Genomic DNA, 16,440 nt, shown 5'->3' with positions numbered 1-16,440 from the left:
TGTGGCCCACAGCATATGTTCACAGTAACACAGCCTCTGTTTCTAATCCGGTTTGATCTTTTTGGTGACGTGATTTGATCCCACACAGGTGCGGCAAATCCCATTTTTACAATTTTACAGATTGGCAGGATTAAAATATTGGATGGCCGGATGGAAAGTAGCCCAGCATAAGTGTTCAATTAGCTATTTTTTAATAAGCATTTGAGCATGCAACCCCAGAGACTTGTTCTTGGGCACGATTGACCTGTGACCTCCAGCGCACTATACAGCACTGCCAAAAGGTTTTGTGCCAGTATCAGACAGAATATAAACCTGAGCCTGGAAAGTTTTCAAGATGTTTTGCGACTATAGTGAAAAAACAGAAAGTCCTCGCGAAAACACATACAGCATTTCCACTATATTTTAAATTATTGCGAACGTAATTGGGGGCCGGGCCAGAATCTTGATTAGATAATAGTCAGCCCCCAATTAGGAAAATTCACAAATTACTCACGTTGTTCTCACATCTCACGGCACATTGATCTCAACACATTTAACTTTGATGCTTAATTAGTTCAAAACATCTTGTAGTAGCCTGTCTTTCCCCCTTTTTCTTAACATAAAACTCGCCTTTCTTGACTTGCACCCGATTAAGTTACGTTTATTTCATTTTTTACTATTCATTATTGTCAATAAAATGATAAGTACTTCATGTGTTCCCTTTGCTTCCCAGGCATGCAACTCCAGCGGGACACCACGCTGTGCGCTGATCAACTATTAAGCGCAGCAGCGTGTCTCTACCCAAATAGGCTCCCTGACGCATTCAACTATCTCAGAAATGTTAGACAGGCAACTGAGAGGTAACATTACAGCTCACACCAGTATTAGGCTACGACACAATACACATCCAGCGCTAACACTGCTCTATCGATTAAAAATCAAATGGGTTGATTACCAGATAATCACAACACTTCAGCAGTACCTTGATCCATCGACCTCATGGTGTGGTACTGTGCCAGTCTCCAAGTCTCTCTAAACATTTGAAGAATAAGTAAAAGAAAAAATTAAAAATGATGAAAAGTTATTCTCCTCTAACAACCATAGCAGAAGAAACTATCTTCAGTAAAAAAAAAACGTAGACCCGAGATGAAGCAGGGGAAAAAAACTCCTTTTATATGTTCAAAAACTTGTAGCTGCGACGGAGCAGCTGTGCGCAAACTCCCTTTCTGTTCAAAAACATGTAGCCGCATCAGCTACAGCACTGGTTATGGTATGAAGTCTCTTTCCTAGAGCTCTATAAGGATTACTTGAGTATCAAGAGCGGCTTCCTTCCCCGCTCTGGGTGTTTATAATGGTCCAATGCTGTAAAATAACGGGATTCCCTCAGTGTTTCCTCCTGTTTGTGCGCCTTTGCCATGGAAACCTGGAGCCGGTCCATGTCGGAGACTCAGGGCTTTCCTGCAAAGCCCCACTCTCAGGAATCCATGACGTCTCCGGCTCCTGCGCCAAGGCATTTCTGCGGCTTCTCTCAGACAGTAGCACACAAGAACTTCATTGTAGGGATGAAGAAATTACTGTAGGACACTGTAGGAGAGAGAGAGAAAAAATGAAAAATAGTTCTGATGTTTGATTACAGTATACACTACATAAAATTTCTTTACACAGTTTGGTAGACTGTTCTGTGTAAGCAGTACAATCTGTCTTCCAATATTGTAAATGATTGTAGACCAGACTGGCCGCTCTAAAATGTTTATTTGATTTCAATTAATTACAGGCCCAGGGCGAGTTGACGTTTTGAACATGGAATATAGAGAATTCCATTGTTCCCACTAGGGAAGCTACTATCCATTTTCTAATGGAAAGCTGCTGCATCTTTATTATTTGACATAATAAGACTCTGATACTTGACTGGAAAAAAGGCTGAACAAGACTACTAGATAGATTGACCCCAGCAGTCATGAGGACTAATTTTCCATTGCAATAGACGTTATATAAGGTAGCATCCAGGGAAAAAAAGAATATTGATATTTTGGATTCATCTATGCAGCTTAGGCAAGTATGTAGTTTCCTCTCGGACACCAAAAATACAGACTCACTTTTTCATTTCCACATGAAACTTCATTATTTGGGTTGTGGAGGGAGGCGAGTGTCAACACAGTCGCTACCTGAGGTCACTGAGGGAGTGAGACATGAAGACCTCCTTTAGTTCTCTCAACTATAAACTACAGACTTCCGCTTTTAGTCCCAGTCTGGAGCTTCTGTGAATAAATCACTTTCAGTATCTCTTGTATCACAGTGAAGATGACATTTTCTTGCATCATAGCACAGCATTTGTTTTTGGCAAACTGTTTCATAATACTACTTGGAGTATATATCACACACCTTACTCCATATATAAGCAAACCTTTCACATATTCTACATGTATTTAAAACTCATGTTTTACTGTGTTGTGCACTCAGTTACCGTATCAAGAGCTTTGCCAGTGAATGTGGAATTGGAAAACAGCACCAATCCCTTGTGTGTTGGGGTTTCCTTTATTACCATCATCCAGCTGAATAATGAATTAGGACTCTGAGAAAAAGAGTTTATTGTTCAAACATCTGTAATCACCTGGGTGACATGGTTTGACCAGGCCTTTAAGCAGCAGAGGTTAAAAGGGCTGGTTGAACTGATGGTGAGGTGGCTGATTATCACATCCTTGACTACAAGTAACTGTAAATCCCTCATCTAATGCCTGGGCTTCATCTGAACAGGCACAGATAGGCTCATAGACCACAGCAGGCAGAGGCTCCAATCAGGAGCTTAACCCTCTGCAATTCCCGCTGTCTTGCAATTGAAAGTAATAAATAGATTTCATCGGGTAGTCAGGCACACACAGACACATTTTATATTGGACAGATCTGCTTTAGTCACGGAGCTGGTAACACAAACTAATAAATGTTTCAAGAGAAACCATTTCACCATTAACAAGTTCATATGTTGCCCAGAAGAGGAAGCTGTGGAATAAGCCATCCAGAGGAGCCAAGTCAAACGAGACACTACTGTGTCAGTGTCATGCTCAAGCACTGCTGTATTGTGCCTGTTGCTGAGGCTTTCAGTGCAGCATGGTGCCTATCATAGGTTCCAAAATACAGATAAACAGAAGTAAAACTCAGGAAATCTATTATTAGAATTAGCAAACAAAGTCCTTTTTCGAATCCAACTCAAATTCCAAATCACCTTTACAAATTCAAGTAGGTCTAGATAATGTTGAACATGGTCTACCATATTTATATACAGTATATGGTATAGATGAAATGCATCCTACATATACAGCATATGGCAGAACATGTGGCTTTAAGCAGTTTAATACAGACCCAACAAAGTACAGAGTCTAAAACTGTGAGGAGTTTCATTTTGTCTCAGCCTGTAGTAAAACATCTTCATTATCCCATGTGCTAAACCTTCTGCATTGCCTCAGTGACTGATACAGTGCTGACATCAGTGACGTGAGGCCCAAGGCCACTCATAGGAAAATCTGTGTGCTTTTCGGGGGTGGGGGGGGGGACTAATCAGAGGATCTGTTTTGGATTGAGACTTGGATTAGTATGGGTGAGAGAGTCTATGCTAGACTACGGGGTGAACAAGGTGACGGCAATGAGTCTGTAAACCGCAGTACCCAGAGCTTACGTTTTGGGGGTAACTATCCAGCGGGCCTCGTCTACCAGATGTAAATTCCTCCACTGTTACGGAACTCTTATGCAACTCAAATTATGAATGAGTAAATGAATACGGCACAAGCTTGAGAAAGGAAAACTGCCTGTGTCCAGACGGCCGAGTTTGCACTTCCGTTTTTTGCTAGGAGAGCCCACTTTTTCCAAGTTCATGCAGTATTTTCCATCACTGTAAAACAGCTCATTGAGGTAGCGTTGTCTGGGTTAGAGCATTGCCCTGTTTTAGTTTTCCAAGTGTAACATGTGTGATTGAGTTTCTAAATCCAAGCAGTGGAACTTTGATATGGAAATGGCACATTGTATCATGTCTCATGGAAACCTTTCCGAGGAAATTCAGGGGGCAAAGGGAAGCATGGGTTTCTGCCTCCATTTGGATCTGGATTTGAAACCTCTAACTCCTTTTGGACTAATCAAATAGGTGAATTAAAAAGTAGCATGGTAATAGTTTGTAACTTGCTGTGACTAACAGGAGTTGAGTGTATTTGTATTTGCAGGCATATAGAGCAGTGCTGTACTGAACTTAGAGTGGAAATATTTCAAAAGAAGATGCTTTAGTTCAGCACACTATCAAAGAGTCGAGGTGTTGTGCTTTGTGATGATATAGCAACATGATATAACTGGGTTTTCTTTCAAATGACTGGAAGTTACACAAGCAAGCCTGTAGTTCATGAGTTTGTAAAAAGACCACGACTGACAGAATTTCAGTTTGGGTAGTGCTGGTATGTCATTGTGCAATAAGGAATCTTATTTCCTTCCTGCCACAACTTGCGATCTCTGGAAAACATTTTCCTCCTTTTTCCGAATTGTATGAACTAATATGTTCCATCAATATGGAAACTGCATACATCCACGCTGGCTGAAACAACCGTCTTATGTAATAGGATTCTGATCGATACTCTAATGTTTGCAGAAAGAATTCTAGTGTCTTAAGTCCAGTGGAAAGTAAAGGAATAGCTCATGGATTTTTCCCTCTTGAGCGCAGCGTTATGAAATCCCATGAAACAATATCACCCCCCCTGTCGACACGCTTTCCTGCCGAATCCAGGTTTCCAGTTCCATCCCATTTCATAACTTCAACATCTCTCTGTATTTACTATCAGCACAATATGAAAGCAAAGCAGTCAATATTTGGTAGTCAAAACAGAGTGGATGAACCTTATTCAGTAGTTCAGGAGAACCGGCAGAGAGCAAACTCCCAGTCACCTCCTCCCCTCCCAAACAAAGGAGATACACAGAACCGGTCTGTCCTCGCATAATTCAAAACAACAACTGACTGCATTTCCTCTAGCAGCACTTCCACGTCAACAATCACTAATTAATCACTCATTGCACCAGTCCCTCGTTCATTTAAACTGTTGAAAACAAAAAAAACCATGATTAATCTAGTCAATCTGGACATTATTTGGCTAGTTGACTACAGCTGCTTAGGGAGGCATTAACAAGTGTCATTAGGGATCACAAGGCGAGGCGGGGAAACACATCTGCAGCCCTGCCTTAACAGTAGTGGGTGCTAAGACAAATCAAAGCATTCCAGTCCCACTGAGCTATAAATAGACGCTAGAAGAGGGTGTGTGTTCATGCTTAGCAATGTTTCGGTGAGGAGCCGCTCGTTGCCAAAATCCTGTGTTTACACTAAGCAATAACAGTGTGTAGTAAACAATTCATCTGCGCCGACTTGTCCGTTGTTATTTTGTGTGATTGCAAATCTAGCAACATTCTGGGCGGCTGGGGTTTTTGTTATTTCAAAACAGCATGCTGCATCTAAGCAGAGCAACTTAATGAGACATTATGACCCTATAAGCATTGTAATTACAAATAAGAGTTATTGTCCCGCGTCATCATGGGTGAGGCAGGGAGTTTATTGGGCCTCCGACCAATTTGATACGACACAGAAGCACAGTTGACCTCAGTCCCAATCTCCCCAGCAGTAGTCTAGTATTCTCTCTAGGAAACTGGCGAAGGCCCAGGCAACCCTGTTGATGTGGTTGCCTTGGCCTGAAGGTTGGATATGGATCCCACATGGTTCCATAGTATCATTTGTATTAACCACTCAAGTCAAGACCCCATGACAGTTTGTGGTGTATTCTGTTGCACATTAGCGGGAGTCTCTCTCCCTCTCCCTCTCTCTTGCACTGTTCCATTGGGAGCAGCGTGTTAGATGTTTCCAAGTTGGAAACAAATTCTTGTCTTGAAGTGCCAATGATAAAATGCACCGACCTTGCGATGATTAGCCAGGATACGTTATGTAAGTCCCAGCTGTAAGCTACCTATTTTAAAGTTTAAAAATCAAAAACCTAGTAAACTGCACAGTAAAATTCAAAATTTACTCTGACCTGCGCTCTCTCTCTCTGGTGTGATTGGATTGTGGATTTGGCGGTGAACCAATAGGGGCTCCAAAGATGGTTTAAAGCAGGGAGGAAAGACCACGAATGTTAAGGTTAGGAGGCAGCTCTGTTGATTCTGGAGTGGAATTTCACTTTTCATGGGACTGATTAAGTTAAATGGTTTCTTTTAATGGTATAACCTACGCATTTGGGCAATGGAACAAGAAAAAAAAGAGTTGGACGCAGAGTTTTAATATGAACATACAGTAGTGCAGTGCTTTTTTTTCTTGAAAATGATTTTATGACTGAGAAGCTAGTCCAACTCAAACCACCTCAGGGATGAATACACCATCTGAGATTCAACACTTTTCCAACTTGTGTATACGACCAATTTACAGGTTCCTTCCTTTAAATGAAACTAACCGTGAACATTCATTCTGAAGAAAAATGAAGAAATGTTGTTTTCCATGCAAAGTTATAGCTTTTATGAATAATCGTGTACTATTTGGTGTTATATTACTCAGCTCTATTAATTTATGATTAGGTCTAATGGCTGTGTTTGAGACATATCCTGAGCTACAGTTGGCCTGATGGGATGTGAGTATGAGTGGAGAGTGCAGACAGAAGCTCCAGCGACTCCCTCATCTGGTGAGAGAGTGCCAAACACTGACAGTGAAGCCTGGATCTGCAGCTTGCTCTCAGAACACAAAGGACTTATCTGTATATACTGTATAACTCAGACCGTATCATCAAGATCTGGATGGAAGACCATAATAATAGTTTTTACACACACACACAAACTGTGGATGATATTTTCAGCCCACACACAACACCCATTTCTGAGGAATGCTAAAGGAAAAATGGCACTAGAAAAGAAAACAACATGAGATTTATTAATCATCATCACAATATTAACATCAACACAATCCTCCCTTTTTGTTCTGCTAATCCGAGTGCAATTAAGATCATAAAATGAAAAAGGTTAATAAATAAAAAAAACCAAACCAGGTTATTTACAAGTCACCAAATAATAAAACATATATAACAGTACATATATATAATTTTACCGCCTTTTATGTTTTGCAATTCCACAACATAACAGAACGGTGTAATCGTCGGTCGTACAAAACAAAATTCTGTGCAAAAAGCGTGTTAAATTCAACGGAGGTTAAAACTTCGATTGAACACATGAAATATGAAACATGATTACTTATGGCACCCTGTACGCTCTTTGACACATTAGGATTCACTGAGTCACATCAGCCCAGTGACCATTTCATGATGCTGAACTCAAAATGACCATAAAATAATAAAATGAGGAAAACGGGGAGATATTACTAGTAACTGCTAATTATTTACAGTATCTCCATCGTCACGCCACTAGTGAAATGAATTATGAGGAATGGATTTAGAGTACTTCTGTTGTTTTTTCTAAATGTGCAGTAATACTTAACGACAATATTCACATTCATGTATTTGACTGATAGTTGTGATTTGTTCTCTTTCTCTCTCACAGTTAATCAGCGGGGGTTAGTAGCCGTAGCAGTGAGACAAGCTGGACATTGGTCAGTGGGGTATTTTGGGTTATGGCTTTAGGTCACTACTACAGTGAGTCATCATGCAATGCTAGAAGTGCGGCCGGTGCTGGCCTCCGGAGCGGCCACATGAGAGGGCGACACGTTCCCCTCGTGAACGCACGGCCTGTCGGGACGGCCGGAGGAAGGTTTCGGCTGCAAATAGCCGATGCTCCTTAGTGGCTGTTTCTTTTGACCGCGCTCCTCAAACACTAACAGCTTTACCATCCAGGGTCCGTACGAAAAGACAAAGACAGATTTGACTTCAGAGACTGTGGGTCATGCTAAAATAAACAACCGCACCACCTCCGTCATGTTGGGCTGTAGCATCGGAGTGACGCATAAACAAGTACACACACTTACAGACATGTGTTTCATGCAAAGTCTGGCCAGTAAACCGGTTCACCATATAATTCTCAAACTCCATTTAGAAATCGGCCGTTTAAGGAGAGTGTGAATCAAGTCCTGAGAAAATGCTACGTCAATTTCAGTGTCTTACAATAAAAAAAGGCTTTCCTATTCAAGATCTAACTGGAAAAGTAGGAAAATGTCCCGTTTCCAGCCCAAAACCTGATCACACATCTACAGTACTGAGTGAGAAATGGGTCAAATCAATCCAACTTTTCCAGTTACGTTTCTCAGTGTTTATAATTTAAATTACAAAAAAACCTGAATGATTTGCTTCATCGGTTTAGTGACTCACTTCATTAAAACAGGCCTAAACTGCCATGTGTCACTCCATTATGGCACCTACATATTTACATTTCGCTGTGCAAAACATTTTCATGCCCATAATGCTGACAGAATACAGACGTTTTGCTTCTAAAACCAGTTGATGAGACTAATCCGACCCACAGTTCACTGCAGGTGTTCTCAATCCAGAGGCGTCATCAGCCTTTGCATCAAACACATGTAGCAAGGAACACTGATGTTTAACTAATGCAAAACTCTCCTCAAAAACACCCAGACAAATTCACCTTTGTCTCCCAAATTTGCAAGTGGAACCTTTCAGAATAAATTAAAGGGGAAGAACTCCATTTTTTTAATTCTCCGGTCCAAGCGCAGGCTCTGTTGGACGAGGGAGGGACGCCCCTCTGTAGGCTGGGGACTCCCGACGCGGTCTACGAGGTCAGCTTGGAGTAGTTGGGTGGGGAGAAGCGTCTCCGCAGGTACTTGAGGATGTAAAGGGGCAGACAGCTCACCAGGGTGATGACGGTCACCTTCCACAGGAACGACACCGTGGTGATGAAGTAAACATCTGGCAGAGACACAGACAGAGTCAAGGGTCAGAGGGAGGCTGGGGGAAACAGACAAACGCCTCTAAGCCTAATTAAACACTGCTGAACTATCTGTTCTTCACAGTTGTACTGGCGTCAAAGCAGCAATGATGTAATTAGTTGACAGTCAACAGTTTTGTTATAATGGTGGTTCACCTAATTTCATGTTACAAGTCATTTAAGATTTTGCCACTGGCAAGTAAATTGCATCTTCTGTCTCTCCTGTGGTACTACCTGTGTATAATGTTAATGATATTGTACAGCATCACATTAATTGAGCCTAGTGAGTAGAAAATCAAATATAATCTCTCTCAGGAGTTCTTGACATGGATTTTCATGTCATGAGGTGGAAAGTTATGAATCTAGGGGGCTCTGAATGTAGGGGATAGAAAAATAAACCTCAAATAATTTTATATAAATGTACTTGAAAAATGCCCAAATATGTGTGTGAATGACATGCCCAAGAATAATGGCTTTTAAAATCTATTCTAGTCCGACTTCAAGAAAGAGAAAAAGTGTCCAAAAAGGGTAAACTTGACCACATTCCAGTCATGATACTCAGTGGTCTAGATTGCAGGCTGAAAATGGAACTCCACACCCCACATAAAGCCCAAAAATATATGTTTGGAAAGCTCCAATTGAGTATTGTATGTGTCACGAGTCTCAATATGGCACAACTAAAATTGGCATTTTTTAGCCAGGTCAAATAAATAAACAGCCTGGCGACAAACAGACTGAAATGGAATAATATAAACACCAATGCAATGAACTTCTTCCACAATAAAAGCTATTCTTTTCTGTGTTGCACTTTTAATAGCTACAAAGCTGTTCCGCTCTAACACAGAGAAGAATTTTGCTTTTCTACCAAACGCTTACACCTTCTTTTCTGTGATAAACACACGGAGCTTGGCAGTGCATGGTGGCAGGAACGGGAAACGAACAGGAGACTTTGGCATTTCCTCTTTGATACTATGGCATGCCTGTGCCTGTTCCACACCAGGTCAATTTGTCACCTTTAGCCTTCCTAACACCCAGCATGCCAGGGCCTACTGTACACCAGAGGCATATGAATGAGCAGATCCCCCCGTATTGTTGAACGCTGACGTACTATTTCAAGGTCAGGAAAAGCCCAATACCATCCATCAGGCCACGCTGACATGAATTAAGGCCGCGTTTGTTTTCTCATCCGCATGAAATACACTGCCGCAAGCTCAATCTCCGGTGTTTGTGTTTACTCACCTATGAACTCGTGCAGGAAGACGAGCGAGGCGATGTAGCAAGCCAGGCTCAGGAGCTCGGCGACGATCATGAGCCAGTGCCACGTCTGGATGGTCAGGGCCACCATGAGCAGCTCGGTGAGAATTAGGGAGGTGAAGGAGATGGCGACGATGTGGACGAACTCCGACTCGAAGAGCAGCATCGCCCCGTACATGATGATGCTCCCTGTGGAGAAAAGAGAGAACACGACCTGAGAGTAAAACGGTGCCAGCGCCTCGGATGTTTGAACAGCAAGCTTTAAAGCAGCAATCCATACGTGTCACATAAGGTGACTCTGGCTTTACACTCAACCTGAACTTTACTCTGGTCGCTGTGTTATGCCGCGTTTTGCCGTCGTCAGCAAAATGTGAACAAAGCGACCAGGGAGTGATTGAAATACTATATCACACGTCAACAGATCAGAACACATCTTTTGAATTTAAAAAGTAACAAGATCCATTTTACAGGCAGAATTTTCCCTCACAGGAAGAGGAAGTTTTTCCACTTTTGCACATTTTTTGACTCTTCTTTCCCACCACTTCTCTCAGATTGTTATTGTGACCTTTTAAAACCAGGCCATGTAACACTTCCTGGGATTGAAAATGTATTTGATACTAGCAGATCTTATAAAAAAAATATGCATTATCTCCATGTAGTTAGTTACAGTTAGGGCTGGGTATCGGTACTCGATACCTTTAAGGTATCGACCGAAATAACCCAGTACCAAGTAGTATCCAAACTTCTCCAGTCAAACGGTACCTGCATTCGATACTTTTTGTACACAGATCTAGAAAAAAATGACTATTTGTATGGTTTTGCTCACAGCCAATCACCACAAGCGTTCTTCGATTTAATGTGACGTGTGATTGGCCCACTACCGCAGCAGCTACAACCCATACAGTCTGTGGTGAAGTCGAGCGCGGTGTATGTGACGGAGTTGGCAGTTCAGCGTGCCGAGATGCCACCAAAACGTAAAAAAAAAAGGTATCGAATGAAGTACTCTATTGGTATCGGTATCACTTTAAGGGTACTGGTATTGGTACTGGTATCGTACTTTTTTAAACGATACCCAGCCCTAGTTACAGTAAAGAGTTTGTACCTGGAAGTATATCATTTAGTCACCTCAAATACACTTGCAAGGCATTCGAAAAGAAGGTAGAGGCAACTGTAATGGAATTGATACCAATAAACACATCAACGGTTTGGAAAGCAGGCCCAGTCAGTTGGAAATATAGCTTTGGATCAGCCATAAAATGGAATATCTGTGTGTTGACAGAAATAGGCTGGGAGTGAGTTACAGACAAAAGGTGCAGGGGTGCAGCTTTGGATGCCCGTGGAAACGCCTTTTCACTACAAATGGCCCATGTCGGAAAACTACCTCAGGTTTTTTAACATGCACAATCACCACAGACATAAATAAACCCTTCTAGCAATTAAGAACAAATGTGTGGGCCGTTGGGGAGAACTATATGTCACGACAGCAGAGCAGGATCATTTCTATTGACTTTGTAAGAGCAGCTTGGGGTGCGATTTGTCTTCCTGGCTAAATAAAACATCAGATCCTCAGCCTAGTGTCTTGTACATCTACATGTTACTAGGCAGCCATACGACATGCTGTTTGAATGCACATAATGAATGAATTGAATGTATATATGTAGAGCGATATGTCTACTGTCTATCACATGTTTGCACTGTATGTTATGTCCTGTTGTCCGTGTACAATGTGTCCATATCAAGGGCTTGGAGCCAAAGGGGCGTGAGTGTGTTATAGTAGATTTTACAGGAGAGCCAAAACAAATTTTGATCAAACTTGGATCAGCTGCCGTTACCACATACTAAGCACAATATTTTAACTTTTTGTGTTATCAGATTGAGCATTACTATAAAAACAATACTGCTACAGTTTAAGTTGAATTATATTTGTTAACTTTTTTAAAAATGGCAAAAGAGTGAAATACGCCTTTTTGGCACGAACATTGTCCCAATACAGCCATGCAGAATATGGGCGAATGTAAGTAAACAATTGTAAAACACATTCATTTTAATACAAATCTAGCAATTACACTTCAATCAACACTGAAATATAAAACAAGATCAGAATGAATATCTTTATCTTGAAGTAATGCTCAGCAACTTTCACCAAGGCCTTTAAAATTGTAGGCTACATGGAACATATCAAATTGATTGATACATTTTTTTCTGTTAAAGCTTTTAATAAACCTTTTTAATAAACCTCTATAGACATAAGAAACTACTTTTGATTCTAAACTACTACTTTTTTTTTCTTTTGCTAGTATAATACATTTTTGTATGTGTCCCAGGACACATCACTTATTGATGTGTCCTGGGACACATTCAAAGACCTGTAAAACTCCTCATAACACTGAGGGATAACTTCAGCTACCAGCAGTCTTACTACCAGAGCTCATCTTGACCAGTTCACACTCCTAACATTATAAAATAACATTTTGAATCTATAGGCCTATTTCATGGGAATATTAACATATTTACATTCATCTAATATTGACCTAGAATATGAATTAGGATATGAATAGGATACTAAAAATGATGTGATCATGCTGCCATGCTAGCATTACTTACGTCAGCATGCATTTTGAGTTGACCTAAGTGCTGTTAGAATCCTCTACCCACAATGCTTGTTCAGTGTCAAAAGTGGGGTTTTGCTTGGTGTCAAAAGGGCGTAAGTGCAGTTACGCCCTTTTGGCAGCAAACAAAACCCTACTTTTACTGTTACGGCTTTCAGTTTTTGTTTAATTAAAACTTATGGGTCATGATTTCAGTTGTGTCCTTTTGGCACTAAAAGGATCTCACTGAGACCTTTCAACTGATATATAATACTCATATTCACCCAAAATCGCACTTACGCCCCTTTGGCTCCAAGCCCTCGATATGTACTGTCATATTATTTAAGTTATGAGTATGTCTCTCTATTACAGCTACTATGTTTGCACTTGGTGAATATAGTTATTCTTACTCTGATTATCAGTATTTTGCTATAAATTCTTCCTTACCTTGGTAGATACTTATTAGGACCCATATTAGAAATGTCTTGAAAGATAGTGGTCGGCCCTGTGAGAAAAAAATAGTAGAACAAAACATTTGATTTTTATATTATTCATATATGCTTCTGTGGTAGGCTATTTTGGGTCATGTTTTGCTGACATATTCAGTGCTGCAATGTAACATTCAGTATGTGACCATTAAATAAGTACCTTCAAGAGATCTTTGTATAACTCTGGGTACAGCATGGCAACTTCTGACTTGACATCTTTGTCCAACACCAGGGAGAAGACAGGGAACATGGTGTAGATGGTGGAGTAGCTGAAACAGATGATTCACAATCAGTTCAACTGTCCTAAGTGCAGAGAACATGGCTCAGATAAAATGGCACAAGGAAAAGGAGTTTCATGCATTTCATTGTTAAATTCAGTGCTTAAGCGAATTACTGCAGTACATAAATACTCTCATACTTTCCCCAGTCTCACAATTCAAAAGTGCTTTAACACAAAGGAAATGCCAGAGAAACAAGGCAGCCAAATGCTCTGTTGATAAGTCATCACTATTCAGACTCACCCAATAATCAGGAAGCCTTGGTAGAGCGGGACTGAAGCAAAGTAGAAAACAGAGGAGAAAACAGCCTGGGGGAGAGGGAAAAAAATAACCCAGATAAAGTGAATGAGTCATCATTTATTCTTCATTTCATATCAATCCTCTGATGGCATTAGAGACAGTGATGGAACAAATCAGTGGCATCACTTTCCAAATGCTACAGACAAAAAAAATATCACCAATGAGTCCAATAAATGATTACTACATCACAGAAATAGCAAGCGAATCAGAGAAATAGAAGAAATACCATTAATCTGCTATGGTAACGCTGATTCACAATACAGAAGGGAACCGCACTTTGACTAATCAATTAGCCAAATCCCACATACATAAAATTCGAAACAGTTGAAACATGGCAATAATCATTACTCTGCCACAGCACCACTGCCGCAGAGAAGCAAACCTCGCTGACTAATTCTAGCATGATTCTTCGACATATGGACGGTGCAAATATTGAGCTGTCAAGTCGTCGGCGTGCCAGCCGGGCGGCCCCATACCAGACAGGTCACAGCTGTGGCTGTGGCCGGCGTTAATGTGAGACATGTGGAGGAGGGCCTCCCTAAACCCCCGAGGTCCACGGCCAAGTGAGTCACGGGCTTTCCCTCTACGGCGGGGGCTGAGGTTGGACTGGGGTATGGGACTGGGACTGGGGGTGGGATGCTCAGAAGGGCACCGAGGTCCCACTCCTCTGACTCATCATGCACCCCACCCTTCCATGACCACCCATGAAACTTCTCCCTGCCTCACCCTGATCACTCCCTCCTCAGATTTGGATATCTTGTCTATTCAGGCACTGCTTGCCCTGTTTTATAAAAGCTTTATCATCCTGACTTCCTGCATTGCAGCCTGGGGAGGATCTCTGTCAGTTCCATAACCGTATCAAACAAAATTCCCACTACCAAAATTCACAACCATTTCCACCCTAAGTGATCCCACCCATATCCTGTACAGTGAATACACCTTAATGCAATCTGGACGGCGCTTCAAAATGCCTGCAGCAAAAGCAAACAGGAATTAATTTGTCCCCCTTAGCATCAAACTAATGAACTCCCATAAATGTACTTTACCCCCTGACTCTGCACCATGATCAGGACCCTAACCTGCTGCAGCACATAGCTTAGTATGTTGAAATGTTGCACTGTCATTCCTGTTGTGTGGTTTATGTATGTTCTTCGATGTCTTAAATGTTATCTTTTTGAAATGTCTGTAAATGTCTGACTCAATGTTCAATGCAAATTCCTGTAAAAGGCTAAATAAATGAAATCTGAAATCTTCTCTTCCTTATTTTTCACTGCCTGGATTAAAGTGTTTTGCTGATATAACCCCATAACCCATATCTCCCTGCAGACATTTTCATGCGAAGTTACAGTTTCAATATGAGTGGTATACAGCACCCTAAGTGGCACCACACCCTGGCCCAGCCTACCTGCATGGTGCTGATGCATAGGCTCCTGTGGATGACAAACTGGCTGAGGGCTGCAGACCTCTTGTAGCTGTTCCTCCCATGGACCATGAGGAGACGGCCTAAGTGTTTGAACTGAGTCACAGAGAAGTCGGCAGCCAGCGAGGCCTGCTTCCCTTCCTGCCAAAGACACAGCACAGAGGAAAGTGAGTAAATGTTACAAAAGGTCTTTGGTAACCTTAAAAAGCATATTCATGAGTGGATATAATGAACAAAATGGAGCTCAATCATTTGTAAACTTTAAAAAAGCAAGTTATGCACAGGCAAATACTCTGTTTCATCAATCATGAAATATACTGTATATGAATCTAGAATCCAGCAGGTATTAGACTTACATATATTAAATAAATCAGTCAAATACAAAAAATCTGATTGATTAGACCAATACCAATTATTATGTCTGTGTGAACTGCTGTCATTGCAGCTGTTCAACATGATACCATGATGTCACCTTTTTTTTGTTTCCCCAACATAAATGATACATTCCTCTGCAAGGTAAGCAGTATCATTGCAGAACTGTGAGAAGGACAAGAATTGGGCTGCTGAGAGACTCTTACTTTTACGTCAGCGCAATACCATTCTGTCATCTTTGTTTCCTCTACACACAGAATAGATTCTCATAGAAGGAAAGAGGGATCATCTGTGTGCACGTCCCTCTACATGTCTGTGAACGTGACAACCCTCTTGACAGGAAACGCGCAGCGACAACTGTGAGAGCGGCGCTGCAATGTGAGGCGCTGAGATGGAGAGAGTCTTACTTTGCCCTCCACTCCCACGCCACAGTCGGCTTCCTGGATCATGCTGACATCGTTTCCTCCGTCCCCTAAGAGAAAACAAAAGCCATGGAAGTGTCAGGATTCACATCACTGACTCACCATGCAGACTGTCAGGGAGTGCGTTGTGCATTGTGTGTGTGTGGGTGTGTGTGTGTGTGTGTGTGCTGGGCGAGACACTCCCTTAATTCGCCCTGAAAAAGAGACCAATAACAGCCATCTAAAGGGAGATGAAACGACAATGCAATTTGCCAGACAACAAACTAAGTGTCAGCAGATGTATAGCATATTATCGTTCATGCACAATCAAAATCAGCACCCCTCGATTTTATCACATTATCAATAACTATGCCATAGCTGATCAATGTCCATACTGGGAGTGTTTTTGACATGAACCAGTATAAGTGAGTGACAGAGGTTTGTGGCTTAGACAGATGGAGAGTGTGGAGA

At 41.5% G+C, this 16,440-nt stretch overlaps 1 protein-coding gene across 1 annotated transcript in view; it reads right to left on the bottom strand.

The window, feature by feature from the left end:
* Positions 1 to 6,906: 6,906 nt before the first annotated feature.
* The window catches only part of atp9a (ATPase phospholipid transporting 9A), a 30,148-nt gene continuing 20,614 nt past the window's right edge, over positions 6,907 to 16,440 (bottom strand). Inside the window, exons 22-28 of the mRNA XM_078288373.1 lie at positions 15,976 to 16,040; positions 15,182 to 15,337; positions 13,720 to 13,784; positions 13,359 to 13,467; positions 13,158 to 13,215; positions 10,108 to 10,311; positions 6,907 to 8,849 (exon numbers count right to left, since the gene is read on the bottom strand). Coding sequence (XP_078144499.1) covers positions 8,713 to 8,849; positions 10,108 to 10,311; positions 13,158 to 13,215; positions 13,359 to 13,467; positions 13,720 to 13,784; positions 15,182 to 15,337; positions 15,976 to 16,040 — 794 coding nt within the window. The 3' untranslated portion in view covers positions 6,907 to 8,712. The remainder of the gene's footprint in view (positions 8,850 to 10,107; positions 10,312 to 13,157; positions 13,216 to 13,358; positions 13,468 to 13,719; positions 13,785 to 15,181; positions 15,338 to 15,975; positions 16,041 to 16,440) is intronic.

This window comes from Centroberyx gerrardi, chromosome 14 (genome assembly GCF_048128805.1).
Source record: "Centroberyx gerrardi isolate f3 chromosome 14, fCenGer3.hap1.cur.20231027, whole genome shotgun sequence".
In the NCBI taxonomy this organism is placed as follows: Eukaryota; Metazoa; Chordata; class Actinopteri; order Beryciformes; family Berycidae; genus Centroberyx; species Centroberyx gerrardi.
This window is presented reverse-complemented; position numbering and strand designations above follow the sequence as displayed.